Source organism: Mesoplodon bidens, assembly GCF_964165515.1.
Source record: "Mesoplodon bidens genome assembly, chromosome: 1".
Classification (NCBI taxonomy): domain Eukaryota; kingdom Metazoa; phylum Chordata; class Mammalia; order Artiodactyla; family Ziphiidae; genus Mesoplodon; species Mesoplodon bidens.
Window position 1 is genome coordinate 64,415,009 of NC_138176.1, and position 19,112 is coordinate 64,434,120.

Sequence of the window (19,112 nt, forward strand, 5' to 3'; positions counted from 1 at the left end):
AGTCATCAGAAAATAGGATGTTCATGGTGAGAAACCACTGCAGAATAAATAAAACAGATCAGTCAGTGTCACTCGTACTAAGGAAAGTATAAAACAGTGTGTTACTGTTCACAGTACAGAGGAAAAGGCAGCAGTCCCCCACCCCCCGACCTTGGACTGGCTGAGCGGTGTTATACCCAACCAGCATCAGGCAGCCCTGAACAGTCTATGCCAGGACCAGTCTGCTTTCAGTTCCTCAGTTGTGATGAGCTCTTAAATACAACCTGGTCCCTTTGTCTAGTTGACACTTTCCCCCCAATATTTTTTCATCTTTGTGCTGCTCAGGTTTCAGGTCTCGGCTTTCTTTACTCCAGAGCTACGTTAGGTACCTCCACTTATTACCTCCTTGAACACTTTATAACCTCTCTCTATACTATTTCTAACACTTGTAGCTATATCTATACATAATCTGCATGTATTGCATGTATACATCATGTTATATTAGTATATTCTATGTATCTATGTATATTACACATATAAGGTCTCTCTTTCCCCCTTAGGCTGTACATTCCGCAAGAACAGAGACCATGTCTGTGTCATATAATGCACAGCAGGGTCTTGGACACTGCCTGGTACAAAAGTAGAATAAAAGGAACAAAAGTGGAATAAAATACATTCAGAGCCCCATCTTTGGTTGCCATCACTTCACATCTTTAGAGCCTCGACAAGACCCTTCCACCTGCTATGCTAGACTATAAAGACCTTAACATTAAACAATGACCTACTGACTTGTGAAAACCATCAGGCTCGCATCCTGGGCTTAAGTCGGGGTGGGAGGGTCCTTCTGTTAGTATAATTAGTCAGTTATCAGTCATGCCAGTAACCTGCCATAGACTTTCTTTGGATTCCAGAGAGCTGCTTGATTGCTTTTCTGTCTATCAACATTAACTCTTACCTGAAGTACTTTCTCTTTTCCTTTAGAGAAGTAGAACCAAATGCAAATTTAGTTTTTGCATTTCATCTCTGTGGAAGGCAGCCTCCATGATGGCCTCCGCTGATCCTTGCCTCCTAGTAGCCACAGATCTTGAGTAGCAGACTCCTCCCCAACTGAGCAGGGCTGACCTATGTAGCTAGTAGGATGTCATGGAAATGATGGTGTGAGACTTCTGAAGCTAAATCACAGAAGACACTGGGGCATTCGCCTTGAGCTTTATCATTTGCTCTGGGGGGAATCCAGCACCATGCTCTGAGGACACTCCAGCAGTCCTGTGGAGAGGTCCACGTGATGAGCTGAGTTCTCCTACCAACAGCCTGCACTAACTTGTCAGCCACATAAGTGAGCCATCTTGAAAAAGGATCCTACAGCCTTAGTCAAGCCTTCAGATGACTGCAGCCTCACTGATATCCTGACTGCTACCTCCTGAGATCCTCACCAGAACCAACCAGCCAAAGTGCTTCTGAATTCTAACCCACAGAAACTGCATGTGACAATAAATGTTTATTGCTGCTTTAGCTACTAAATTTGGGGGTAATTTGTTATGCAGCAATAGATAACTAATATAATCTTTCATCACTCAAGTTCACACAGAAAATTTTCTAGAAACTTTCACCATTAACACAAAGGGAAATAAGAAATTCATTTTTATTTTTGTTTTTTTCAAGTTTACCCCACAACTCCCTTCTCCTTGTTCATTAGATCCCATAAGGAAGACAAAGCAAATGGTTGGTTTTTTTGAAAATATTTTAGAAGGATAAAATAAGATTCATTCTGTTTTTTAGAAAAAAGAAAAGAATTTCCTTACATTAAATAGAGAATAGAATTTTCTGAAAGGGATGAAAAGATAAGAGAGATGGGATAGAGGCTGAAGTGATGACCTAAAGATCAGGAATGGAAGGGAGGAGAAACAAATTCAGGGATTGGTTTCACCTATTTGTCATAACCTTGCTTTCGCAGATTTTACTGAGGCCCAGCACAAAGATGTGTAATGATCAGAGTGTGGGGAGGAAGATACACAGTATGATATCCCAGAAGGCAGGGAAATTTGTACTAGTAATAAAAGAACAAAACAAGTGGAAGCACTTGGTATCAAGATAACTTTTAAAAGGTATATGACGGCAATTTGGCAGAAGTACCAGTCTTATTTCTTAACTTTATGTGGAGAAGCATTCTCAAAATGTTTTTTTTTCTTTTCTTTTTTTTTTCCTCTGTTCCCTGTCATAATAAGTGTGGAACATAAAATACTCCAATTGGAAACAGAGATTTGTCACCATGATTCCTAAAGGTGGTGATAAGCATGTTTTTCCCCTTCCCACATCCAAAGATAATTTTTCTAACAGAAGAATTCTGAATTAACTTGAGTTTTTTAATTATTAAATTCCTCTTAGCCTTATGCTGCTTCCATTTTCTTTTTCAAAGTCTTCTTTCTAGGTTTTCCTCCACTTTTATTATAAAACAGGCTAGCGGGCTTCCCTGGTAGCGCAGTGGTTGAGAATCTGCCTGCCAATGCAGGGGACACGGGTTCGAGCCCCAGTCTGGGAAGATCCCACATGCCGCGGAGCAACTAGGCCCGTGAGCCACAATTACTGAGCCTGTGCGTCTGGAGCCTGTGCTCTGCAACAAGAGAGGCTGCGATAGTGAGAGGCCCGCGCACCGCGATGAGGAGTGGCCCCCACTTGCCGCAACTAGAGAAAGCCCTCGCACAGAAACGAAGAGCCAACACAGTCATAAAAAAAAAAAAAAAAAAAAAAGTCAAGTCTTTGAAAAAAAACAGGCTAGCAAAAACGAAAAACTGAGATAATTAATAGTGAGATAATTAATGTTTTCTCTTAACATGTTCAAAGGGCTTTTTTAAGGAAGACTGGGAGAAACAACAATGAAAAAGTTTTAATTATTCACTGGTAACAGTTAATACTGACTTTATCTTGTATTAGAATTTCTAAGGGTTTTCTATCTACAGAAGGCAAGGAAACAAACAGAGGGGAATTCTTCATAATCACAAGCTGCTTGCCGGTTTCTATTCTTAAACAGTGGATCCAAGACAAATGCCACTGGAACTGTCGGGATAACAGTGAAAAAAAAAACAAGCCCTCAACTACAGATACTCAAAAAAAATAGGCTGAATTTTAGTTAGAAGCAACCACTCTCAAAAAAATGAAAAACAAAACATAACTATCATTATTAGTTTGTGAGCAGAATTAACATTATCACTCATCATTGACAATCACCAGTGATCCTCTGAGCTTCTCTATAATAAAGGAAATAGAAAGACACGAAACTCCTTCATAAGCAAAATCCAGAATCAGAACAAAAATGTTTAGATATCTGATCAATATTGCCAACTCAGCCAGAGCCACCATCTTGCTGCCAACTCTGAAGTTCTAGAGTTTTTAGGCTAACTCTTGTAAGGTAATTCTTGGCTTTACAGAATTAAAAACGGAAAGATTACAAAGTAACCCGTGGTTTTGATTCAATGGGAGATGTTAAGCCAGAACCAACCAGTTAAGCTGCTCCTGAATTTCCGACGCCCAGAAACTGTGTGAGGTGATAAACGTTTATTGTTGTTTTAAGCTGCTAAGTTTGGGGACTGTTTATCAGGCAGCAACAGACAACTAATATCTCTCATCACAAGTTCATACAGTTTGCTAGATTTTCACCATTAATGTAAAAGGCAAGGAGGTATTTTTTATGAAGAAATATAAAGTAATTAATAACAAGTAATGTCCAGACAAATGAAAACAAGTATGTTAACGGAATTTCTTCAGATACAGTTAACTGTAACTGTGATGAGACTGATAGTGTAAGATTAGTGGGGCTGATTCTTTTTCCTAATCTGCTCCAACTTTTACAAATAGCTTTTCTACCTTGAAACACTTTCGAATCCCTATGATATGACACGTAGAAGAAAAATGGCAAGGGAAGTTAACCTAGAACAATTTTAGGATGGAATTACTGCAAACTGCAAATGCAAGTATTCCAAGAAAGTTATTATTATTTTTTAATATTTCTGTATTTGAAAGAATTCTAGAATAGTGACTATAACACCTTTAGATCCATTCTTCATCCTTTGGTAAACAGACGAGCATCTTTAAACAGTGGCTTTTTCTTAAACAACAAGTCAAGAGACGTAGGTTTACATTTCTCTCTGTATAAATTGACATAAAGCTAAATAAGGAAAAAGTATGACCTTTCATAAAAACAAGGGTTCTTATTAACAAACAGAATTTTATAGATGAGATAGGTGTTACTTAGTGCTCATTTTCATGTGAAAAATGATAAGCAGACAAAATGGTGGATAATATAAGAAAATAAAAATCACTTACCCTTAAGAGGATCATGCTCTGCTCTCATAATATCAATAAGGGAATTTTCCAGAGAGTGCATATTCAAACTGTCATACATTCTACTTCGATCCTAGAAGAGAAGAAAAAAAAGAATATAATCTATGCAATTTTTTCAGAAAGTGATGATTAAATACTATCTAAATCTTCTTACGTAAAATAGGACATCTGACTAATATAATATTACTAGTCAGTTTGCATCCCAAGACAATACCAATAACTAAGGATCTCATGAGCTACAATATCTCTTGTACTGGAGGACAATATATTTCATACATTTATCTCCAAAATCACATATCAAAAGCAATCTTATTTCATTGGCAGTATTAATGCAATATAGTAAAATAATTTCTGTTGTTATCATTCTCAACTTATAAACATTTCTGAAATGTTATATGCACAGAAAGCATTTTTAGTTGTTATTTAACTTTTAAACTTTTCACATATATCTAGCAATTCAGACACTGGCACTTGAAAAATAAATATTTGAGGTGAAAGGGCTTAATTCCATAGTGCACCATACTTTAAACATCTATCAAACATCATATGTTATTTGATTTAATAGTCAGAATTTCATAATAATGAATGCATAAACATCTTAAACAGTAAAAATCAAAAACAAGAAATACCAATATTGGAACCAAGACTAACATCTAGAATACTTATATTTAAATCTCGCTCTCTGAAATCCTCACATATTGGCCTCTGCATTTCTAAATCTTCCCTCCCCTCTACCCACCCCTGCAAAAAAGGAAGGTGGGGAGAAAAGGGTGAAAGAATTCTTACTGCAGCGAGTTTCCTATATCATCAAGTCTCAGAACGAAGTCTTGTGTGTAGTTGGAAGTTTTCTTTGCTGAATGTTATATCCCTCAACTTGCTTACTAGAAGGAATTTGATCTTTAATGCTCATGAATATATACTGTATTCTGCTCAATATACACTCAATATACTTGAACAAATACATATATAGGGAACCATTACAGCAAGCCCTGGCCTGTGCTCCTCAAATCACCAAGCAGTCTATTCCCAAAATATGTCAGTGCCAGCCCCCACTCATTTAGGTATGTGCATGTATGTGTGCTTGTGCAGTGTATGTAAATGAAGAAGACGCAGGGCAGGCCATTTTTAACTCTCAAAAAATGATTAACATAGAAAAAGAAAAGGGAAGAACCGGAAAAGTGGAAAAAATGTTTCCACAGAAATCAGAATGAGGCACTTCTTAACCTGGGTCTCTGAGCTTCAAGAAGGACCATGAAATCTGTGAGAGTATATATAATGTTCTGTACATGCATGTACACATATTTTTTTTCTGAAAAGGTTTATGGCTTTCATTAGTTTTCCAAAGGAGTCCACAATCTGGAGAAGATCCAGAACCAATCTTTTAGAAAGCTGAGGAAAAACATAAGAAGATTTCCTGAGAATATGTTGATTTTTTATTCTACTTTGATGTTTAAATCAGGGTTGGGAGCTTTTTAAAGCTAGGGGGACAGAATCACTACTGTAGACTAAACAAGTTCTGTCAAAGAATTTGAAAGTGTGAAAAGTAACAGTGAATGGAAAGACTGCTAGACTTGGAGGATCTTACTGGAGTTTTATCACTAATTACCTACATTAGTACCCCTTACTTATTTTTACTTAAAGACTCCTGAGATATAACACACCCATCAGTAATAGGTGTTCACTAGAACAATGATCTTGATTGGTGACGGAGGCACAGAGAATCACTGAGCTGTAACAGTGGTTCTCAAACTTGAGTATGCTTCAGAAACATCTGGAAGGCTTGTTAAACACACAGGTTGCTGGGACTCATCAACAGTCTGATTCAGTAAGTTTGGAGTAGCCCCTGAGCATTTCTATTTCCAGTAAGTACCCAGGTGATACCGAGACCACTGGTCCAAAGACCATACTTTAAGAAGCACTGAGCTTCTTAACTTGAAGCTACTAAACCTTCTTAGGCTCTGTTCCATCTTCTAGAAAATAAAATAATCATGTCGAACTAGCCAATGCCTAAAGTCCACTTTAAGAATAATAGAAATAATAGAAAAGCAAAGACTCAAAGTAGTATATAATAAATAAAACCGGAATAGAGAAGAGCAAAAATGAGCAAATGTGTCCACATTTGTGTTTCTACTGTACTTGTTCATAGCTAATTTGTTGGTTTTCCTGCCTCTGCCACTACACTTCTAAGCTAATTAGGGGTAGGGACCTTCTAATTATGGAATAGAGCTAGCTCTCAAATGTTTGTTGAATGAATAGTACTTTATCTTTACCATAAAAACTTTGCAAAAATGTTTAAGTTTAGCTCAGTGAGGGCAAAGACTGCACTTTTAAATGGTAATTATAAAGGACTATAAAGCCTTCTCAGAATCCTCCATGGAATAGGTACTCAAATGTTAAGTGACTAAACTGAGACAAGTATCAGATATTAACGTGACCTTGCTATCAACTTGAATCTCTAACCACACAATGAAAGATTAAGTACTACTATATTCAAAGCTCCAAAATGTACTTAAAATAGAATTTAGGGGCTTCCCTGGTGGTGCCGTGGTTAAGAATCCGCCTGCCACTGCAGGGGACACGGGTTTGAGCCCAGGTCCGGGAAGATCCCACATGCCGTGGAGCAACTGAGCCCGTGCACCACAACTACTGAGCCTGCGCTCTAGAGCCTGCGAGCTGCAACTACTGAGCCTGTGCACCACAATTACTGAAGCCCATGCGCCTAGAGCTGGTGCTCTGCAACAAGAGAAGCCACTGCAGTGAGAAGCCCGCACACCGCAATGAAGAGTAGCCCCTGCTCGCTGCAACTAGAGAAAGCCTGCATGCAGCAACAAAGACCCAACGCAGCCAAAAAAATAAAATAAAAAATATTAAAAAAAATAGAATTTAGGGCTTCCCTGGTGGCGCAGTGGTTGAGAGTCCGCCTGCCAATGCAAGGGACACGGGTTCGTGTCCTGGTCCGGGAAGATCCCACATGCTGCGGAGCGGCTGGGCCTGTGAGTCATGGTCGCTAAGCCTGCGCGTCCGGAGCCTGTGCTCCGCAACGGGAGAGGCCACAACAGTGAGAGGTCCGCGTTCCGCAAAAAAAAAAAAAAAAAAAATAGAATTTAAAAAGTAAACTCATGACAGAAATTGTTCATGTAATTGAGCAAAAAAATCTCAAAAGGTATGCTGTATCATATAGCTTCTAAGATGAAGTATATTCTAGATACTTTATATTCTATTTAACTTAAATTCTTGCAAAGAAAATGTGTTATGGTTCAGAGCTATCTTCTCAGGCTGATGTCTTCTGAACAGAATCAGATCATGCCCCATCTTTAGTCAACCTATGAACTCAATTAATGGTGACTATTAATACCACCCAAATGATATTTCCCACACAACTTCTACTTATTTATTTTTTTGGCCAGCCACTACTTCCATTCCAAAGGGTATGCTCTTGCTTTAGAGCACAGCAAAATTAATGTAGAATCCTACACGACTGTCAATGCCATGGACAATATTTAAGGTATGAGGAGAAAATATTTAAGCAAGCTATTCTAAATATCAGTGACCACTATATGTCAACTCTGATAACTCTTATTCAAAAAAAAGCTGCATATATTTATACCTTTAGCTTTAATGCGTACATCCAACTGAAATAGTGAGATGCCCACTTATAAAGTCCCTTATTTTCCTTTGCATATCAAGTCTTTCATCATGAAACAAACTCCTACTTCAGCAAAGAAAACAGCAAAGCTATTTTAAAACTGTTAACTAAATTATACTTTATTAAGCCTCAGCTGCATCCCACATGATTTTTAAATCACTAAGCACAAAATAGCCTTGAGCAGGCAAAGAGCTCATGACATCTCAAAAGTCACTTTCTGGATAATGAAATCTAGAGGTTCATGGTAAAAACATACAGATAATTCCATTAAGTAAAGTGTGGGGATTAAAATACGACTTCTGAAAAAAACAAAGACAAATCTGATAAGACAAACACTCATGCATTCTTCTGCAATAGGGATATTAGAAAAAAACTGTGTTCACATAAACTGCCATTGGTTCAAAAACTAAATGGAAATCCTGAAACCATTTTAAAGTAACCATAAAAGCACCAACACTGATTACCATTAAAAAAATTTAGAAAATCATGGCAATGTAACTTACATTTATTACTACATGGCTATTTGAAAACAGCCAAGATATTTCATAAAAGTAAGAATCTCCATCAGGAAAAGTTTACCCAAATCTACTTTAAGTATGAAAGCTATGTGGCAAAGAATCAACTAAATGGGCTTTCAGAAACTGAGATTACAGTATCCCACAACAATGAACAGGCAAAAATTAGAACACAATGGTGGAAAAACTGTAATTTCTTATATTCTAATATTTTATTATTTCCTTCAACCCAGACGTTTGCAAAGACTTACGGAAGCAACAATGAAGTCCTAGAAAGACTGAAAAACATAGAAAGAACAAAGTCATCCTAATTTTAAAAAGGATGACCTGAGAAAGATTATAAATGGTGAAAATAACTAATGTGTTCAACAATGATATTAAAATACAACAAAAGGAATTTGAACTTAATTAAAAGGGAACTTATTTATGGGATGCTGTATTTTTGCTTTGACATATCCAAATCCCTGTTTTATTTCAAAAGAAGTGATTAACTAGAAGCTTTTCCTTTTGACAGTGATGTATCCTTCCTAAGAAAAAGGAGGTGAATTATAGAAAAAACCTGCATCATCATATTTAAAGTTATACCAATGCTTGGTCATATATTCTTCTGCCTAGGTAGAAAGATCAACTTTTGTTGTATTTTTGTATTTAGTCATCCAATTTTTCCTTTAAAATAAAAAAAAACAAATTTGTACTCATATTGTTCTCAATTTTAACACTGATTATTCATTTCTGATTACATTCTGCTATTGCACTATATTGAATTAGCAGATGATGTGTTGCTCTGTCTCACTATACAGCGTGGCTCTCAATCTCATACTCTCTAGTTGTTCCACACAGATATTTCTTACTCATCCAGCTGGACTTTCATCTTCTCAAAGGCAAAGAACACTATTTCCCCCATATATCCTAAGGGTAATTAAAGTACTACCACATATACAATGAATATACATTTCTCGACCTTCCTTCGTTATTCTGATCCTCAACAAAGTACTATAACAGTGATTTTCAAAAAAAATTAAAAAAAATTTTTAAAGCCCCAAATGGCCAAAGCTAATCTAGTATCCACAATGGTTAAATAAAATGGAAAGGTAAGTAGAAAATATTTGGGGTAAGAATGTATCAAGTACAATTAAAGAACTGAACATAGGATAGGAAACATAAAAAGGATCCATTACTTAAGCAGGTATAAGAGATCCCATTCTGTCTCATTTTCAGTAGGTGTGACAGTTTGACAACGAATGTCCCTATAACTCATCTAGTTTAAGAATCACAACTTAAGGAATGTTTTATTAAATGAAAATTTGGACTTGGTCTTGTTTTTTTTTTTTTTTTTTTGTATAAGGTGAATAAAGTCTCCAAATAATGTATTTTTCTGAGAGGTCCCCAAATTATCATTTATCATGTTATCATAATAGCATGGATATTAAAGATTAGCAGAAAATATCTTCAATGAATTCAAGATAGTTTGTGTGACATGATCAGGAAATGCAAGCAGAACTTCTGTAAGACCAAAAGTCTAGAGCTAAATATATAGATAATCCCCCAGCTAGAGAGCAGGCCAACACTCATAGGCTTCACAGGCTATATTACAATTTTGAAGGCATCATGTTGCTTTGTTTACAGAAAACTGATATGCCATATGTAAACTTCTAAGTAATAACCTCAACCACTAGTGTATTTACTCTTGATTTAAAATATTCAAGTATTAATGAATAAATATGCTGTAGCCTTATTATCCACCTGAAAGATTCAATTTTAAGGTAATTTAAAATTTATACTTTTGAGTACGACTTCTTGCAAGGGTAACTAGCTAATAGCATTTTAAAGAAAAGTAATTCTTAGCTAGCCTTAAAGAAATTAATAAGACTATCTAACATTCATTTTAAAGTCAGAAGTGTGTATAACAATTTACATTTGTTTTTAAAAAGTTTTAAATTTAAAGCTTTTCCATAAAAAAATAGGCCATTTTAAATAAGGAAATGCCAATCTGAAAAATTTTACATGCAACTGAAATAAAAGCTACAAAACTACAAAATCTTTGCCATTTACTAAATTCAATTACATGTCCAGCTCTTGGTATATTTAATTAAGGCCAGGTACAAGAATTAAGACTTTGGTTCTAGAATTTAGTACATTTTAGGCTTAAATCAATTTGAGACCAAAAGAAATAAAAAAGTTAAATGTTTTTAAATAATGCATTTGTTAACTAAAATTTATTGGTATTAAAATGTTATATATGACGAAAAAATATCAGGACTGAAAATAATCTACCCAGATATTTAAGCATCTAAGTATTTTCTATAATTTTAACTTTGTCAAAGAGTGAGGAACTACCCAACTGTTTAAGATACCAAATGCAGTTTGTAGCTTTTGCTGTATTTCTAAGAACCTCAACTTCAAATACCTCAACCTTTTATGGAAAGATAGAAACACAGAACAAATTTTGTATAATTAGTACCCTTAGGGTACTCAAAGGAGACAACAACATTGCTTTTAAGACCAGGTGGGAGGTCATACAGGATACCTCCACTGATTGGGACCAATGCCTGCTGCTTCCTCCCCAATAAACCATGACCCTTGTATTCTAAAAATAAAGGAGCGGGGAGCAGGAAGCAGGGAGCAAAAGAAGTGGCCACAATAGATGAAAGAAATCATAAGAGCTGGCTAAAAAGGCCTTACATGATCTAGTTCAAGGTCTTCCTTTTATAGATAAGGAAACTATGACCCCAAGAGATGAAAGCCCATAGACTGTGTCATCCAGTGTCACAAAGATTGTGAGAGAAAGAATAAGAAGATTCAGGTTTCAGACCTCCTTTCCTTCTAGTTCAGTTCACTTTCTACTATATTTTTCTTCACCATTCTCTTGAACTTTATCATCACATCTCTGGATCAAGAGTCCACAGGGAATGCCAATATCTTAGCAGTTTACCCAAAAAAAAAAAAAAAAATTAACCTTTAGCATCAAAATCCTTTTTCCTAAAATGAATTTACCTAAAATCCTAGGTTATAAAATAGGTAAGAGCAGAGAGGCTTTGAAGTCTAAGTGGGAGGGCTCACCCTCATCCTGTGGCCCTCATCCTGTGGCAGCCCCAGGGGCACCTCTGCAGAGCCCAGTTTGAAAATTTCCCTTTCATTTTCACCTCTATCTATTCTAGCATTGTTCATTCTACCAACTGAAGCCATCTTAATAACCTAATTTCTCAACATCTGCCCCCCACCCCCATGGATCCTCATGGCAGCTAATCTTCTTCTTTCTCCATAGATATATATCCCTCACACATATCCTCTTGCTTCTTCCTGCACAACCTTTTCAAATAATTATGTCCTTTCCTGTCTAAAAACATGTCCCTTGCCACCTTCAAAATTATTATCATAATTTTCCTCTTCTAACATACCATCTCCTAGGCATTTACATATTTAATTTGAACACCATAAAAGTGCTACCATAAAAATATCACTAACATGGCCTAACCGAGCCAGAGTTGAGAAGAGAATAGAAATATATGGATAACATTACAACATTAACAAGACAATCAATTACAAACTACATGAGACAATTACTTATTTCTAAGTGGAGACCCTGGCAGGACTACTTTGGTAAGTAGGCAGGACTTGTTTAAAACTAGTGCTAATGGCTGATTATTGAAGTTACTGCCAACCTTCCAGGTTAGAATGATATTTACAAATGTAATATTAATCTATTTATACAGTCCTTACTTGTAAAATGATTTCATGTTGATAAAGTAACTAAGGATAACAGAGCTCCATTCAGTGGACTCCCACAATGTCAAGTCTATGCTCATTCAAACTTGGGCTCTGTAGGAAAGAATCCTCTTATGTGAGGACTGAGTGTTCTATTTGTCCTGTAATAATTCTCATCAGCTGGTACCCAGTATGCATTCAAATTTCATCTGCAGAAGAGAGATAGCATTTTGTAACCACAAAGGACTTGAAGGTAATTTGATTAAGACTGACTCTCAGCTTTTCGACTCAGAGCTTTTCCATAGGAAACTGATTATTTGGAAGAAGACAGTATATAATAGCAGTAACAAAATTTAGGATAGAGAAATACTATGAAGTTTTTTATACAGGTAAAAACCTGAACTAAGGGCTTTCTTAGAAATACATCTCAAGACAAATACAGCAGATTTCATGAAAAAAGTTTGCCAAAAAATTTTATAAATCATTTATGAAATGTAAGATTAGATGTTAAGTAAACATATGATTTTATACCTAATTGCAAATGATTCTGAAAAGAGATAAAATATGTTCAGTTTGACTGATGTTTAAAGTCAGGTGCTCTTGGGTATAGGATTCCTTTCTCCAAAAACAAATTTATTATGTTTAGGACATACAAAATGATTATGAATTACTTTTAAATTTTAAAATGAAGCATTTTAAATAGTTTAAGTGACCCTTTAAAAATAAATTGCTTTAATGCTCTCTGACATATGCTTAAATAAGTATAATTGGAAAATAAATAATAAATCCTACTCATAATACAAATACTAAACTCCTAGCCAAAATCCTGAAAAATATACACTGTGCAGCCTACCTGGTCTATTCTGGATGTTCCGGCTGCAGTGCACCAACTATCTTGGAGTGAATCTGAGCCCCAAGCTGGCAACTGCAAACTAGATCTCACCTTCAATAGCATAGAAGTTTTCATCAGAAATAAGCAGTTCTCTTCCCCATATACCCACCCACAAAAAAAAAAAAAAAAGAAGAATGAAAAGAAAAAAAACAATCAAAGTTTTTTCTATCTTGTATCCTTGTTCCATCCTCTAACAGTTTTAAGGGGAAAATATCTCATTTTAAATAGTCATAAGGGGACTTTATTAACCTATAATATCAGCAAAATATTAAAAGCCCTGAAAAAATGTCTAATCATTATAAGTATTAGGCCACATTTAGAAAAAAAATAGTCACTGAACCAGTGAACAAATTGTTAATTCTATGTAAAAAGCCCTAATGTTATTTTTTCATGATTGTAGCTGTACTAACTACATTTGAATATACATACAGCTGACCATAGTTATATTTATGCACAATTACGAAACATTTTAGTTCAGCTATATTGGAGGAGAAACTCATTTTGGTGGCCTGTTAAAGATTAATGAATTAAGGCATTCTTAAGGAGCTGCCAAGTAAAAGCTTCAATATGAATTTAAGAAATACAGCAGGGTTTTCTACACTATGAAGCTTATTTTCTATTATGTGTTTAGAGATTTTTTTAGTCTCAATTTTTTTGTATAGGTATTTTATCCTTTGATAATCAAATTATATGCTTAAAAATCAGAGCTTTCTCTTTTTTAATCCATTAATTTTACCACACTATTACTACTGCCACCCCCAATTTCCTATTTTGAAAGATTAACATTAGAAATAAGGCCATTTACATACCATTCTTACCTGTAAGGGTAAGAGCGTATTACTATTGTTGTCTGTTCTGAACACATTATCTTCAATCCAAGATTTTGGAGTCAGTGATGGAGTAGAGCGAGTAAATTTCGGCGGTGCTATGACATTACCAGAAAATGGTTTCTTCAATGGAGATATCTGATTCATAGTTCCTGGAATTCCCATGTTTCCAGTTCTACGATGATCTCTGCCATGCATTGCTCCCCACGACATACTTCCAGTGCCCCAGCCACTGCTTTGATGGTTGCTCCAAGGAGATTGTTTCAGAAGAGGCTGAGGAAAATACATCTATTTAAATTATAGGCATTCAAAGAGTTTATAATTCAAATTCAAATTTAGGCCTGAGTTAAGAATTTATATGATCTTAAAAAATGAGATATACAAAGGTAACAGAATATATCATAACTAGTTTATAAAAAGTAATAGGCTTGACATCTTGCTTATGAAAACATATTCATTTAATGCTAGCTGAGTTTTCATACTCTTGTCTACTATAAATTATAATGAATCAAGCAGATATTTCATGACAATCATTAAAACAGAACCATGCAGTTACTTTTTTTCCCCTTTAGAGAGAACGGTATAAATGACAGATATGAAGAAAAAAATAAATACTTTAAAATTGAAATTAACGTTGAAGAGCCTTAAAGATATAACCTACACTATGATCTTAAAGCAACCATGTTCTGCTAAGCACAGAACTAAAAATATGATCGTTATCAATTAAAATATACCAATCATATGAGTGAAATATCTAGACTTTAGGTTTCTAAAACAAACTGTACCACTGCAAAAGTGGATAATATAACATTTGGTGTTATTCTACTGCACAGATTAAAAATGCCTTTTGAGATAGGGAAAATACAGCAAATATGTCTTTTTTTTTGCACTGCTTATTCAACTTTTAAGATATTTTATTCCGGTTTCAATGTAGTTTCTTTTAAATTTTCATAGTTTTTATTTCACTTAATTATCCATGAACTGTTAAATAATTATCTGATATTACCCATAGGTGGATACACTAAGATAAACAACTATATACTTTGATCATTCTAGTAAAGATCTTAGTAATACAAGTTTCCATTAACTTTATTCATTTTCAAAAGTAAAGTAATATTCCAAACTCGAACCAATAGCAAGAAAAGTTAAGTCATCAAAGAATGAAAATTTCACCAAGAGGCTACAACTGTAAATTCTGAAAAGTATTAATTGCTAGCAATTTTATAGTCAATAAGCTTATAATTTAATAATTTTGTGCCAACATTTAGCCAAAGGGAGTATGGGTCATGCACTTAACTATAAGTCAATAAGTTACTTTAAGTCAAGCACTCTTAATATTAAACCTGCTTCTTTTTTTTTTCTGTAAACCTGGTCTATACTGCCTATTACTTATTAAAAATGTTTTTTAATGCTAATATAATCATGAATATATACTACCCTTTCCCCCTCTATGTAGTTCAAAAGGATAGCTAAGGGACCACGGACATATTCCATTCTTCAGGACCTTACTTTCGTCACTGATGCAGTGTTCAAAGTTCTCTTCCAGTGACCTAAAATTCCATATAACAGCTGTGACCTCTTACACTCCATTGCAAGACCTATCTTTTGACAAAAAGCAGATTATAGTTAAATATGGATTTTGGTACATGGTCTTCTAATGATATACCAAGTCCTTAAGAATACAAAAATAGCTACAGATAATTTTCTGTGGCAAGTTTCCAGTTAAAAAACGAAGACCCTGACACCCAAAAGACAGTTGCTCAATATTATGTAAATCATGGAAAAGAGGAATACTATTTCAAACTTAACTATTTTTGAACCCTTATAGGCCACATTCTCCTTCCTCGGGAAGAAACCAGTGATTCAACAAAAACTGTTGTTATTCTGGTTAATTTAAATAAACTGTCAACTGTTACTTTGGTTAAATTAGATAGTATTCACCTTTTTGAAAGGGTCACCCTTAAAAACTTTAACTGGACAATGGAAAAAGTTATATGAGTACGTAAGTAGTGGTTAAGGTCCAATCTGGCTTCCCTCTCAACCTTTAATCACGAAATTGGCCTTAGACAGAATGATCACTATAATAAATCCTGACTAGATCAAAAAAGAACAACAAAATACTCCTTCAATGTCAATTAACCAAACCAGCGGCCACTCAAACGTTGTTTTGAGAGGATAACAAAACAGACCTTGAATCAGAAAGGACCCGGATGAATAAAAAAACCTGCCTGCTGTGATTTCATAATTATACTACTCACTTAAAATACACACACCCTATCATTCAAGAGAAGGTTAAGGTCACCAAAAAAAAAAAAAAAAGTTAAAGTCTTTTCAAGGTAACACACAAATAGCAGACTCGTTTAGTTTTAAAGCCTACAAAATAGTACCCAAACATTAAAAAGCACAGAAAGTAAAACCGTCTTGGAGCATCTCAGTCTTAACCATCTGGCAGCTCGGGGGACCGACCCACGTCGGGAGACAGGTGGGCAGGAGGAGCGCGGCCGGGACGCTCCTCGCCGACCCTGGTCCCGGTAGGTTGTGCGGGCGGCCACTGCCTCGCCCGCGACAGCTCTCGCCGGCCAATTAAGAATGAAACAAGCTCAAAAGAAAAAAAGCTTTTCCGCCCGTTCCCTCATTGGACGACGCCGAAGGGTCACGGGCTGCCTACAGGCACCGTCTCCGGTAATCAATTCTCCTCCTTCCCGGGTTCGCTTCCCACGGCCGCTCCCCCCGTCCCCGAGGCCGCCGCCCGAGCCCGCTGGTCCCGCGTCCCCGACCCCAGGTCCTCCGACCCCCGAACCCCGGCCGTCTCGCCGGGATCGAGGAAGCCGGACGGCCGCTCACCAGGCCAGGGGGCGCCGGCCGGGGCCCGGGGTCGCCCCGTACGAGGGACGAGAGGGACGTCGCACCCGACCGCCCCCCGCCCCAGCCCCGGCGCCATTCCGCCCCTGCCCTAGACCCACCGCCACGCCGGGGCTTTCGAGGGGGCGCCCGGCCGGGGCCACTTGCAGCCGGACCCGACTCTGGAGCCCCACAGCCCACGGTGGCCACAGCCCTCCCGCCCCGCCGGGGTCTGGTGTCCCGAGTCCCGTCGCCCTTTTCCGCCCTCCGGGTCCTACTCAGTCGGGCGAGGGGCCCTCGCCGCTGCCCCTCGGGGCCGCGCCGGGCCGAGCCCGGTCTCCGGCCGCCCCCGCCCGCGGTCTCCCCGGCCCCGCGGCGCAGCCGGGCCGTCGCCCGCCGTACCTGGTGGTGGTTGTAGGAGTTCCTCTGCTGCAGGAAGGCGGCAGCGGCCGCCTGGTGCTGCTGCTGGAGCTGCGGGCTGACGGGTGACCTCCGGCTCTGAGGCTGCTGCGGCGCCGCGGGCGGCGGGGGCTGCTGCTGCTGAGGTAAATTCATGGCGGGCGGCGGTGGCGGGGGCACGGCGGCCGCCGAGAAGGGGCCCCCGAAGCCGCCGCCGCCCCCGCCGCCGCCGCCCGCCGGCACGCTGAGCCCAGCACAGCCGTGCGGGGACACGGGCGAGAAGCTCGGGAAGAAGGCCGGGTTCATGGACGACGGCAGCCCGGGGTAGAAGCCGTTCTCAGAATCGGGGCTGGGCGGCGGCATGGCGCTGAGCGAGCCGCCGCCGCCGCCGCCGCCACCCGGGGTGGCGGCCGACGATCCCGGCTGCGGCTGCGGCGGCTGCTGGGGCGGAGGCGGCGGCTGCTGCTGGGGCGGCGGCGGCTGGGGCTGGGGCGGCGGCGACGCGGTCTGCACCGACCAGGGGGTGCCGAAGCCGGGCAGCGGCGGCGGCGGCGACGCGGAGCCGCCTCCCCCTCCGCCGCCGGGGGGCCCCCCGCCCCCGCTGCCGCCGCCGCCGCCGCCGCCCGGGTGAGGAAGGTCCGGGCTCTGCAGGCTGCTGAAGGCGCCCGCGCCGAGAGCCCCGCCAGGCAGGAGGTTACTGGGACTGTTGAGCAGAGGATGGTTGGGGGACTCCATGGAGCCCGGCGCGGGGTTCACCGGCGGCGTCGAGGGGGCCAAGCCCGCATTGGGGGGCTCGGCGGCGCTGCCCTCGCCCACGGCCGGGGTCTTGCGAGGGCTGCCCGCGCCTCCGTGGCGGCGCCGCGGGGCTGCAGGCGGCGAAGGCTGGAGCTGCGGGAGCGGGGGCAGGTCGGCCGGGCGCTGCTGCGGGGCGAAGTCCTGCGGCGGGAGGTGCTGCGGGTGCGGGAGGCTGAATTGCTGCTGTTGTTGCTGCTGTTGCGGCTGGCGCTGGGTGAGCTGCGCCGGCTGGAGGAGCTGGCCGGGCGGCGGCGGCGAGCCGAACCGGCCGGGGCAGTGGAGCGGCGGCGGCGGCTTCGAGTCCGGAGGGTGGGGAAGGCGGGGAGGGCTGAACTCTTTCCTCTTCTGGCTGCTCAGCTGCTGCTGCTGCCGCTTACTGAAGTCCTGCGGGGAGGAGGTGCGGCAGCAGCAGCAGGAGGAGGCGGAGGAGGAGGGGTGGTGCAGACTCGGTTTGAAGTCCTGGGAGGGGAGGAGGTGGGTCACACCCGCGTTCGTGCCGCCGCCGGGGTGGTGGTTGGGGAGTTTCTCCGTGGCCTCCGCCCCCGAAAGTGGCCGCGCCGGCTGTGTCAGCCTCAGCAGCAGTTCATCCTGCATGGTCTGCTGATGCGCCGGGAACGGGGAGGAAGAGGAAGCGGTGGCGGCCGAGCTGTCCGCGCCGCCGCAGCCGAAGGGGATAGGGAAGGGGGAGGCGGCCTCCGAGAAGCCGGTGACAGGCAACGGCGGCGGCGAGCGCGGGCCGAAAGGCGTGGCGGAGGGCGGCGGGGCGGCGGCCGCCGCGGCTCCAGCGGCGTAGGGACGGTACGCCTCGCCGCTGAACAGGGACCCGGGACTGCTGCTTCGGAGCCGGGCGGTTTGCAGCACCCCAAACCCGAAGTCCCTCATTTATCAGGCCGGCGGCAGCGGGAGGAGACGCACCCCGTCCGTTGCCCCGCCTAAGAAGCCGCCGGATCTGGGGCGGTGCGGCCTTGGTGGAAGGAGGGGGAGTCAGTGAGAGAGGGACACCGTGACTGAGCCAGGGGCACCTACTTCGGCCCCGCCACCCCTCGCGGCAATGACCGCCACCTCCCGAGACCTGCTCGGGCGCAGCCGCCGCTACCGCCGCCGCCCTGGCCGCTTAAGAACCCCGGAACGTGCGTCAGCGCCACCTCACAATCGCACCGCCCCCCGCGGTGCGT

The 19,112-nt window shown here is 40.9% G+C and overlaps 1 protein-coding gene across 9 annotated transcripts in view; it reads right to left on the reverse strand.

The window, feature by feature from the left end:
• The window catches only part of CPEB2 (cytoplasmic polyadenylation element binding protein 2), a 64,967-nt gene extending 46,084 nt beyond the window's left edge, over nt 1–18,883 (reverse strand). For 2 of the 9 annotated variants that reach the window (XM_081226443.1, XM_081226441.1), the window contains exons 1-4: nt 17,146–18,883; nt 13,894–14,175; nt 13,037–13,126; nt 4,300–4,390 (exon numbers count right to left, since the gene is read on the reverse strand). In XM_081226443.1, coding sequence (XP_081082569.1) covers nt 4,300–4,390; nt 13,037–13,126; nt 13,894–14,175; nt 17,146–18,819 — 2,137 coding nt within the window. In that variant the 5' untranslated portion in view covers nt 18,820–18,883. Of the gene's footprint in view, nt 1–4,299; nt 4,391–5,103; nt 6,139–13,036; nt 13,127–13,884; nt 14,176–17,145 lie in introns of those variants that run through there. The other 7 variants (XM_081226442.1, XM_081226440.1, XM_081226447.1 and 4 more) reach the window with 4 other exon arrangements.
• Nucleotides 18,884–19,112: the final 229 nt, after the last annotated feature.